Source organism: Henckelia pumila, chromosome 2 (assembly GCF_033568475.1).
Source record: "Henckelia pumila isolate YLH828 chromosome 2, ASM3356847v2, whole genome shotgun sequence".
Taxonomy (NCBI): Eukaryota; Viridiplantae; Streptophyta; class Magnoliopsida; order Lamiales; family Gesneriaceae; genus Henckelia; species Henckelia pumila.
This window is the reverse complement of record NC_133121.1, coordinates 15,956,263-15,968,144: the sequence shown is the minus strand read 5'-3', so window position 1 is coordinate 15,968,144 and position 11,882 is coordinate 15,956,263. Positions and strand designations below refer to the sequence as shown.

Below are 11,882 nucleotides of genomic sequence, written 5' to 3'. Positions count from 1 at the left end.
TTAATATTAAGATCGTGTTTGAATGAATAATATCAAGTTCATAGATTTATATTATAATTTTATTGTTAACAACGAAGTAATATATAAAACTTACACATGAGATGCTTGGTACAAAAGAATGGGGTGAGAATAGAATGAACATTCTCATGTCATTCTCTATACTCATGCTTGTTTTGACATTGGAATGAGAATGCCCATTTTCATTGGAATGACTATTCCCATAAATAACATCATTATTGAGTGAATTTGAAATATATTCATAAGTGGATTTGAAATTTACGATGATATTTTTATAAATAAAAAAACATACTTGAATATATTTATAATCCACTAATGTGAAATCCTTGTATCTAAAAATATTTTAACGTCCACAAAAGGCATTACAAGTAATTAAATTCCGCAGTTGTAGATTGAATGCTCAATAAATGTTAATGATTAAGTAATTCAGAAAAAAATGATAAATAAATATTAAAGAAATTTTAATTGAAAATATCCAAATATAAATTTCGTTATGTTTTATTTTTAAAAATTCGTTTTGAAAGAAAAATATTTTTTTTTATAAAAATTATATCTTAGAATTTAATTTGTAATATCGTAGTTGGCAAGCAAATGGAATAGCCACGTGTGCAAATTGATACGATATATCGTCGTTTGGCGGATATTTTAACCCCTCCCGAGGCTTCGAGCCCTCGCAGCACAAGTCATCAACAACAATCGCCCGAAGAGAGACCATTTTCCCAAAACTGGGGGAGAATTCGATGCATCGTCCGTGAATCGGAGTTCGATTACTTGCGGCGCAGTAGCTGAACCCTTCTGGATCACAATCTCTAAATCACGTATGCATCTTTATTCGCACGAGGAAGTGGCATAATGTATATTGTTGGCGAATCCTTGAATTAAATTTTGGTACTTGTACTGCGTGATTCGAGGAGAAACCGATGTAAAATGTTCGCTCCACTCGTCCGTTTTTCAGAAAATTGTATTCTAGGTCATTTAGAAAACTAAGAGTTGGTATTAGAGAAAGGTTTGATTTTTCTAGCATTTATTAGTCTTCGGAGGAGCAGTTTTCTCTTTGTTTATTGAAATGTAATATGTAATATATGGACTTTGAAATGTTTGAATTTGATGAATGCTGATCTGAACAAGCTATATCGTCATTGTGGTGATTAACAGAAGAGTAATATTGTCTCGGCATCCAAGAATTTGGTGACAGGAGTCTTCTCCATGGAAGCAGAAGAAGAAGATAGGGTCTTGCTGAGCACTTTAGGTGTTACATCTGCAAATCCTGAAGACATTGAGCGGGACATTTTGGAACAGGTTATACATCTTAACAACTTGAGCTTTATCGTCAAAATGCATTACATGTGTTTAGCTGTCTGCTAATCAGAAGTAGATGTTCTTCTGTAATTTCATCTTATATTAAGTCTCTTCTTGGGTTTTGATTGTTGACTAGGAATTGTTGCTAGAGAGTTGGGCTTGCGAGTCCATCTGATAAATCTGTAACTTGAACTGTTGTGCGTAGTTTGAATATGTGGTGGTTGTATTATTGCTAAATTGTGGATTTTGTGTTCGTCAACAGGCAAGAAAAGATGTGGGAGATGGTAACGAAGCTGGAGGTAATGGAGAGGAGGAAGCGCACGTTGGATCAAAGAGTGATGAAGCATTTTCTGATAAGCTCAAAAAACTAAGGGCTGTTGAACTTGAAATAGGTGCCGTCACATCTGCTGTGGAACAGTTTAAGAATTCTAAAAGAAATGAGGATCCCTTTTCTGATGGGGATCTTAGAAAAAGGCAGAGGAACTCAGAGTCTGATGAAGTATGCCAGGCATCCCCCGATGGTTTGACGCTGCAGCATGCTCTTGCTGCTGACCGACTAGAAAGCTTGATAAAAACTAGGGCTCAGCTTCAGAACGATGTTTCAGTTTCTTCGAAGGATAACCTGCACTCCAAGCTGATAAGAGATCTCGTCAAAGATGATTCTAAATCAAAGCAGCTGTTGAAAGAAGTTGTCAAAACAAGTAAGGCTAAGAACAAAAGACTTAAATCTGTTTCATTCATTGAAGATGATGATTTTGAAACTGTCTTGACCACAGCAACTTCGGGATTTGTGGAAACTGTGAGTGATTTTGTTTAGTTATGACACAGTTCAAGAAAAGCACTCAATGTTTGTTGATAAATTGTTCCAATTGTGCTTGTTCTAGGAAAGAGACGAGTCAATTCGTAAGGGGCTTTTGACACCCTTTCACAAGCTGAAAGGATTTGAACGTCGCGTCCGAGAACCAGAGTCATCCAACAAACAGACAGTAAATGAGAACATGGAAGAAAATAATCTCCTTGCTTCATCCAGCATAGCTAGAGCGGTTCAGTCAATGGCAGAGGCTGCACAAGCTCGCCCCACATCAATGTTGCTTGAACCTAAAATGTTACCAAAACTTGATGCACCAAGCCATCCTTTTCAAAGACTAAGAAAGCCCTTGAAGATCCCTCGGTCTTTAGAGATTGGAACTAAAAAGGATAAAGACACAAAAAAGAAGAGAAGGCCTCAACCCGGGAAGAAATGGAGGAAGATGACTTCTCGTGATGACAAAATCTTGCAAGAAGGTGGTATTCCAACACTCTAAGAACGTGTTATCTGCTGTTTTTTTTAATCACTATGAATTAGTATATGAAGTGTTTTATTGTGTCCTATTTTTGTTTCTTTAAAAAACTTATCTCTGGGGAACCTTTTTGCAAAAACTTTTCAAATCAAGATTGTAAAAATGCAGTCTTCGTCTTTCTACCTTTTCTAGACATTGCTTATAATTTCTGGAAAAGTAGTTGGCAAACTTGTCGATGGTGTCATTTATTTTTGTTAGAAACTGATTCTGGTGTTTCGTTCTGAAATGCAAAGCACATCAATCAATGAGATCACTATTCCAAATTGAAAAAACCAAAATCAGTGATTTTTTTTTCTTTTCGGTCTTTCAGAAGTTTGCGTCTGTTTGTTACGTAGGTTTACCTATTGTTAATGTCTAATGCAATTTTTATTTTTTTTGGCGCAATGCTCGCATCTAATTGTTGTGTCTTATTATTTCTCTATGACTTACTGGCTTTCTGAGAACTAAACTTTCATATATCATGAAGATACTGAGATCTCAAGCAATGAAGAACCTGAATTTGGTAATGAAGAAGTGAATGATGAAGGTCCTTCATTTGTTACACTTGAGGGGGGCTTAAAGATCCCAGAAACAACTTTTAGCGAACTATTCGACTATCAGAAGATTGGGGTACAATGGTTATGGGAACTTCACTGTCAAAAAGTCGGTGGCATTATCGGGGATGAGATGGGTCTTGGCAAAACTGTACAGGTTTTGTCTTTTCTGGGATCCTTGCATTCCAGTGGCTTATACAAACCAAGCATTGTTATTTGTCCAGTTACACTCTTGCAGCAATGGAAGAGAGAAGCTAGGAGATGGTATACCGGCTTTCACGTGGAGTTGTTACATGATTCAGCTAAGGAAAAGTCTGGTATTAAAAAGCCAATCAAACCGTATGATAGTGATTATGACAGCCAAGATTCGCAGGACAGTGAGAGGGAAGAAAAAACAAATTCTAAAAGTACCAAAAAATGGGATTCTTTGATAAATCGTGTGTTGAGTTCAGAATCTGGCTTACTGATAACCACTTATGAGCAACTTCGTCTTCTAGGTGACAAGTTGCTTGATATTGAATGGGGATATGCAGTTCTTGACGAAGGACATCGGATTCGGAATCCAAATGCAGAAATAACTCTTGTTTGCAAACAATTGCAGACTGTTCATCGTATAATAATGACAGGTGCGCCAATTCAGAACAAACTGTCTGAATTGTGGTCATTGTTTGATTTTGTCTTCCCTGGAAAGTTGGGTGTCCTGCCTGTGTTTGAGGCTGAATTCGCAGTTCCAATATCTGTCGGTGGATATGCTAATGCAACCCCTTTACAAGTATCCACTGCTTACAGGTGCAATTACTGTGTTAGGAGATTGTATGCTTTCCTTATTTTGTCTGATTTGGTGATAGCATGGCAGATTTGGTTCACTCTCTGTATAATTTTTAAATTTATACTATGTTTTGCCTTTTATTTTCTTGGCTAAATCCAGTTTATGCAGATGTGCTGTCGTCCTACGTGATCTGGTCATGCCTTACCTTCTCCGGCGAATGAAGACTGATGTAGATGCTCAGCTTCCAAAGAAGACCGAGCATGTCCTCTTCTGCAGCCTTACTCCAGAGCAGCGATCTATGTATCGTGCATTTCTTGCTAGTTCTGAAGTTGAGCAAATTTTTGACGGAAGCAGAAACTCTCTATACGGAATTGATGTTATGCGTAAAATTTGCAACCACCCTGACCTTCTTGAGAGAGAACATTCTCACACGAATCCAGATTATGGGAATCCCAAGCGCAGTGGAAAAATGAAAGTCGTTGCGCAAGTGCTTAAACTGTGGAAGGAGCAGGGACACCGTGTTCTTCTTTTTGCACAAACTCAACAGATGCTGGATATTCTCGAGAATATTTTGACGGCTGATGGCCACAATTACAGGAGATTGGATGGTCTTACTCCTGTACAACAAAGAATGGCTTTGATTGATGAGTTTAACAATTCGGACGATGTTTTCATTTTTATCTTGACTACCAAGGTTGGAGGTCTCGGAACAAATTTAACTGGCGCCAACAGGGTGATTATTTTTGACCCTGACTGGAATCCATCAACTGATATGCAGGTCTGCTTCTTTGCAGGTTCTCAATTTATTTATTTATTTATTATTCAAAAATAAATATAGATACTGGTTGGAAATTCACTTAATTTTTATGCATATTTTGAAACTGATATCTTGGAGCTAATCCGGAAGTTATTTTTTGGGTTCAAGTACATATAACTAACTATATTGCTAATCATAATTATGGTGTAAGTCAGGCTCGGGAGCGTGCTTGGCGTATTGGCCAAAAGAAGGATGTAACAGTTTATAGACTAATTACCCGTGGGACCATTGAAGAGAAAGTGTATCACCGGCAGATCTACAAACATTTCCTCACCAATAAGATATTGCAAAATCCTCAGCAGAGAAGATTCTTCAAGTCCCGCGATATGAAGGATCTTTTCACATTGAATGATGATGAAGAGCGTGCTTCTACTGAAACGTCCACCATTTTCAGTCAGTTAGCGGAAGAAATAAATGCCGCCGGAGCTGAGAAAAAAAAACTGAATAAATCCAAGCTCGTAGATCTAAAATCAGATACTAATGATTCACGAATTGACAGGGGACACAATTCAGTGAGCGATGAAATGGGAGAAGGGAGTGATGATCACAACCGTAGGAAGACGGATGATGAAACAAGCATTTTGATGAGCCTCTTTGATGCTCATGGTATTCACGTAAGTTTCCACTTACTAGTCTCGTGTATTATGCTGATAAACTTACGAGTTGTTGAAAGTTCGTTGGGACTTCTTGCCCATTTGGTTGTCCTCCAGCTTTGCCCTGAAACATTATACTCCTTCCGTCTCAATAGATGGTTGCACGTTTTCCAAGACATAGTTAATAGGGTATATCAGTAAAATAGTAGAAAAAATATTGCCAAATATAGTACAAGCCTATGTATTTGGGACAAAAACATAAGGAAACGTGACTTATATCATTAGATGGAATAAAATCAATCAATCCTTTGCTGCATTAGATGCTTTGAGTATTTTCTTTACTTTTTTTTTAAATTTATTTCCAGAGTGCTGTCAACCATGACGCGATAATGAATGCCAACGACGGAGAGAAGATGAAACTCGAGGCACATGCTGCTCAAGTTGCACGAAGAGCCTCAGAAGCTCTACGCCAGTCCAGAATACTACGAAGCCTGGATAGTATAACTGTTCCAACATGGACCGGTAAATCAGGTTCAGCTGGCGCTCCATCGTCTTCTAAAGGAAAATTTGGCTCTACTGTTAATTCCGGATTGGTGAGCACTTCAAAGCCAACGGAAGAAACCCCTAATACAGAATCAAGCAGGCTAAATGGATTTGTTGCTGGAGCATATTCTGGAAAAGCATTGTCATCTATGGAGTTGCTAGAGAGGATTAAAGGAAACCGAGAACAAGCCATCAATGATGGAGTTGAACATCAAATTAGGCTGGCTTCATCTACAACACCAAGAGAACAATTTTCGAGTAACAGGGCTTCTAAATCATCAAACAGCTTGATTGTACAGCCGGAAGTTTTGATACGTCAAATATGTACCTTTATTCAGCAAAAAGGTGGGAGCATAGATTCTGCCAGCATTGTGGATCAATTCAAACTCAGGGTACCTTCTAAAGATCTGCCCTTGTTCAAGAATCTTTTAAAGGAAATTGCTATTTTGGAGAAAAACCCGAATGGATCTCATTGGGTTTTGAAGCCAGAGTACCAAGATCAATGACGTTTTGGGAAACTGGTAGACCGGATTCTTGTTTTTGCTGCCGCATGAAATGCTAATATAGTTGAAACTAAAAATTTGTGAACTTCAATCCAGTGTCCGATTCCCATCAATCTGCTGCATTCAAAGTATTGTCCCCACATGATTAATCTTTTGGAAGGTGGACTTTTAACCCTTTATTAAACAGTATTTTTTTTTTCTGGAGAGCATGATCATTTAAGGGATTATTCTGTCTTTGTTTTTCTTTTTTTGTGACTCAACAAAGATTGTAGCCATGTGAATGTTACTCTTGGTTCCCTATGAGTTGAGATCGGGTTTTACTAGGGTTCTTACAGGAATGTTTCACCGTCAAATGGGAAATATTCAAATTTCAACAACTTTTTTGAAGTGTAAAATTCATCTCCCTCTGATTTAAGCCTCAGGCCATCATATTTTTATTTTGCCTGGAATGAAATAGAAAAACCGGTCACAGTTTGTTTACCGGACAAAGAATCTAATCGATGTGAATACCAAGTTCATCTCAAAGGTTGAAATAATTTCCTCACATTGAAAAAACCATCTTTAAATGTTTTGAGAAACTATCAACTTCTATTTCTTATTGTGAAGAAAAGGGTATTACTCTGGTATTTAAAACTACTTCAGCAGTTCAGCTCGGCGGAATGTAATTCAGACTTCTAATTTGTGTAATGTGTAATAAATGCTGGAGATGATATTTTATAGCGAAGATGGTTGACATTTATCATTTATGCATCATGCTTGATATCTACGATCCATTCATTTCATTTTAAGTGTGTGTAGTTGTTCCTTCTTTTACCATTACAGGATTCTATTAGTATTTTCCTATAATTTTTAATATATTTTGTGAAGCCTAACCTGAGGTGAAGTTTTTAGATTGTTGTCCAGCTCACTTTACTCACCCTTTTGCAAGTCCGAAAGAGAAGTAGGAAGCATCAAGAACACTGGAGGTTCTTGGAATTTAAAAGAGGCTGGATGTAAGGACTTCCACTCATTCATCTTTAGCTGACACACTTCTTCACTTTGAGAAGACATATTCAATGCCTTAAGACTTGATGGCATAGTGGAGTGTGAGCTCGATGATGAGGCACTTGCGGTATTCTAAATCTCGTTTATTCTAAATCTCGTTCCTGTCAGTTTTTTATTTTTTCGTTGTAATCTTGTACTGTCCAAAACTTGGTTCTTTTTACAAATTCTGCATGAAATTGCACCTAGTGTTAAAGATAATAATTTAAATGATGTCAAATCTCTTGAGTTCTACTATGCCGTTGGAAGTTTAGTTTTAGTTCTGGTAATGTGTATGGTTAATTCATTGACTTGATAGAAAATTCGAGCATTCTGCATTTACAGCTTTATTACCTTTTTGACCCAGAAATGATTGATTAATGAGAAAGGAAACAGGAAATATACTTGCACTTGAACCTAGCATTTTACTTGCAGCACATATTTATAGTTTAAATTGGATTAGCTTCCTATTCTTTTCTAGGTAAGAGAGCTTCATTTTGATTTTTCTATCCGGCGAGGCTACTCCTCTATTTCGGAAAAGAATTTTGCAATCTCTATTAACGAGTTTTCATTAAGCATGTTTATGAATGAGCTACATTAAGTGACCATCTTTGGATCACTTTGGTGAGACTATTTACCGTTAAAACATCAGTTATTAGTGGGTTGATCTCACTCTGTTAATGATACACAATATTTATTTGGCTAATGGTACTTGCACCTCAATATATTTTACTCACGCTTAACTGGAATTGTTCAGGTTTTAGGCGCCTGTAGTTGATCTGCTGTCATTTTCTCAGAACAGTATGCATGAGCTTGTATATGTCATGAATGTGTGTCTGTATGTTTATATTGCTTTGTGTGCGTGGGGTGTCTCTTATTCTTGGTGCTGTTGAAGTTGAAGAATCACCGAAATATTGATGGAAAGATTTGGTTTTGAGTGTAATTAGTTTTTGGAACATCTGCTAATCTGGATCAAAACTTTGAGTGCGGTCACGCTATTTGACCTGGCTGTCGAGTGAAGGCGGTTCATTGCTTTTGCGATGGCTTGTTCATTTTCTGGCCTGACATGAAAATTTTATCCCCGATGCTACTGATCTGGATTGATGTACATGTATCTTTTTTCCTTGTAGATATTTAGTTGCATTGCAACATTCTCACCCTGCAGATGAGGAACAAAGAAATACATTTTTTTTTTAATATGATACTACATGGTCTCCAGCATTGGATATATGACGAAATGAAGTAATTGAAATGTTTTTGTATAATTTTTTGGACATACTAACGTTTGGATTAAAATGAATCATTCTGATACAGCTGCCATAAAATTACTATGTTTACTGCCAGCTTATGGACACGCGCTTGGCCATCTTACAGTTTCGGTAAGGAGATGATCAGATGATATAGTATCTCGATCCACATTGGTAACATGGTAATATTCAAATGAGTTTATAATTAGATATAATTGTATCGTATTATAATTTGGGTTAACTATTTTCATAAAATAAATATGAATACGAAGTAACTGCCATATGAAATCATTGATCAGTTGGGTGCTTCGACCCTACCCCTATGTGTTTCCATGGTTATGATCGGCCAATTTTCATGTGATGGGTTCGTGGATCCATCACATGAAAATTGTGCGTGGCCAATCATGGTCATGAAATCTGCAGGCTCGAATTGCCCCAGTTGCAGTAACATGGATGTAAGTTCGTGACTTATAATCATATGATGTTTTCAATTAATAAATGCAAAATAAAATATAATGTTGATAAAAAAAATAACAATCTTACTATTATTGATGTGAAAAAAAAATTTACATTACATGTGAAAGAATAATCCACAGATTGTCATTTATTAATTATTATTAAAACATGGAGATTTGAATTGTTGATAATTAATTGTATTATTTAGAAAAATCATGTCTATATATATTTATATGCAGATATAATTTCCTAATTTGTATTTTATTTATATTATTAGGAAAAGGCATGTGCAAGTGCAATGCATGTGGGAATACATTTCTATTGCCGATAAGAGTTGTTAAATAAATATGTTGAGAAGAGATTAATTTGCAGCAACAGTCAATAGTAAATTCTATGTAATGTAATTTATATGCAATATATATCTATATCTATATATCTATAAAAGTATGGATACAACATATTTTCCAATTGGGTATTGACAACTTCCTTACCTCTTTTTCTCAACTTTACAAATTATTTACCCAATATAATTTAAATATTATTTCTTACCCAATAAAATTTGAATTACTATATTTAAACACACATATAAAAATAACTAACTTATATTTGACATCCTTTATATTGAATTACGTGTCTATTTCTTTAAATTCACTTATATTTGACATCCTTTATATTGAATTTAATTGGTTGGAAATTATAATGCTCTAATGGATAAATAATTAACTATTGATATAATGAAAAAAAAAATTAATTATTCACTATTATATGTTTAAATATTAAGCACAATTAGGGTATTCACATAATTAATTATATATATACCTATAAAAGTGTAGATACACGTTGTTTTTCAATTGTGTTTGGACAAAATTAGTCTTATATGTTTAAATATTATATTACCTATAACATGTGGATATACATTGTTTTTCAATTGTGTTTTGACAAAATTAGCCTTATATCCACAATTATATGTTTAAATATTAAGCACAATATGAGTATTGTTAGCTTGACCCATCAACCACTTACCACATTTTCTCAACTTATCATTGCCACTAATTAGTTGAAAATTATACTGCTCTAATGGATAAATAATTAACTATTGATAAAAAAATTAATAATTAATTAAAACTATTGCAATATTTTCAAAGGTTTATTTTATTTTAACATTTTATAATTTATTATATCATATTAATTTGAGTGATATAATTGTCATAACTTAATTGTACCCAACATAAGATATAGTTAATTTAATTTTAAATTTATTAAATGGAGTTCGTAAAATGACATCATGATTATAGTTAGAAAAATACCATCTAATTATATTATATAATCATTATCTAAAATCTGAAAATCAGGAAAAAAAACTTAAAACTATAGCGATATTTTATATGGGTTATTCTATTTTCGCATTTATATCATATTAATTTAAGTGATATAATTGTCCTAGCTTAATCATACCCAACAAAATATATAGTTAGTTTAATTTAGAATTTATTAAATGGAGTTCATAAAATGACATCATGATTATAATCAGAAGAAACAATATATTTTTGTTAGAATAATATTACCTAATTCTATTCTATGATCATTATCTAAAATGATACAATTTGAAAATCATGAAAAAAATGAATACTTATCTTGATCAAAATTTTAAATTAATATTCAAATTTGTTGGTAATAAACCAAGTATCATGGTATATTATAAAATTATATTAAAATAAATCAATAAAAAGGTTAGTACTGCATGGATAAAGCTGTGATTAGCCAACAATCCAGCGTTTATCTCGTTTTCTTGCTGCTCGAGTGATAACCCACGGCCCGTTATTAGGGAACTATTTCTGAGATAAATGGTAGATTACAATCCGACACAATCCCCTGGTATTGTTATCTAATTTTGAACAGTACATTGGATTAGTGTTGGAAATTATCGTCGTACCCTTCTACCCTTTCCCTTTTTGTAACCCTCCTCGCCGTTCTCTTTCCTTTCCATAGCAGGAATTCTCGTGGCAGCTATTAGAAAAGGTTCGAAATCCGGCGACTGTAAAGTGTGTTCTTCTTACATCGTGCGTATCTTGCTCCGAGCAAGACGTCTCCACCATTATGCAACCTTCTTTCTTGAAAATTTTCAAGAAATCATCATCCCTCTTCAAATCTAGAATCTTCGTCCCCGATTCTCACTCTGTCGTACACGAATGAAAGATCCTACCAGCTGTGTTTCCCACTTTCTGAGCCAAACATGGGGTGTGTGCAGAGTATATCGAAGTGGGTGGAAGAACATGGAGGAAAATGTTCTTGGGTAAAGCAATGACAAGTTCTCTTTTACATCGCCATTTTTTTTATTTGGTAAAACCACCTACAGTTTGTATGGAGAACTCTGGATCTCTGCAGGTTGTGTATGGTCAGTTGGAGATGAGCTGCGGATCGTCTCCTATTCAAACACGGGGTGTGTGCACAGTATATCGAACTGGGTTTTCACTTCTTGCAAACGAGTCTGATGGAAGTAAATCGACGGGGTTAGGATGGTCATTTAAAAACAAAAAACAAACTTTTATCATTTCACAAAAAATGTACCAAACAACTAATAAAATTATCACAACTTTTATGTATCCTTACTTTATCAGACAAAGTCCAAATACATTAATAATCTCATCACACGCACCAAACGCAACCTAAGAATCAATCATTATGAACAAATAAAAAATTTTATTTATCTCACCCGTATAAATGTACAAAATAAATTAACAAGA

General features: G+C 34.9%; 1 protein-coding gene across 5 annotated transcripts; it reads left to right on the top strand.

The window, feature by feature from the left end:
* The first annotated feature begins 685 nt into the window (after nt 1-685).
* LOC140879954 (DNA excision repair protein CSB) lies at nt 686-8,778 on the top strand. 5 transcript variants are annotated; one of them, XR_012149562.1, is made up of 9 exons: nt 686-836; nt 1,174-1,317; nt 1,580-2,116; nt 2,202-2,601; nt 3,124-3,979; nt 4,128-4,737; nt 4,932-5,390; nt 5,735-6,575; nt 7,344-8,776. XR_012149562.1 is itself a non-coding variant. In XM_073283949.1 (8 exons), exons 2-8 carry the CDS (start codon nt 1,225-1,227, stop codon nt 6,416-6,418), a joined length of 3,639 nt encoding a protein of 1,212 aa, XP_073140050.1. In that variant the 5' UTR covers nt 686-836; nt 1,174-1,224; the 3' UTR covers nt 6,419-8,778. The 5 variants fall into 5 exon arrangements, 1 of the variants encoding a protein (XP_073140050.1); XR_012149561.1 differs by having other exon boundaries at nt 7,319-8,776; XR_012149560.1 differs by having other exon boundaries at nt 7,307-8,776.
* Nucleotides 8,779-11,882: the final 3,104 nt, after the last annotated feature.

What these genes read in the sequence shown, in the direction of transcription:
- LOC140879954 (XM_073283949.1), top strand. Translation starts at nt 1,225, where the DNA reads ATGGAAGCAGAAGAAGAAGATAGGGTCTTGCTGAGCACTTTAGGTGTT. An exon ending in ATCCATCAACTGATATGCAG is followed by an intron (nt 4,738 to 4,931) that starts GTCTGCTTCTTT and finishes GGTGTAAGTCAG; the next exon opens with GCTCGGGAGCGTGCTTGGCG. An exon ending in TTGATGCTCATGGTATTCAC is followed by an intron (nt 5,391 to 5,734) that starts GTAAGTTTCCAC and finishes ATTTATTTCCAG; the next exon opens with AGTGCTGTCAACCATGACGC.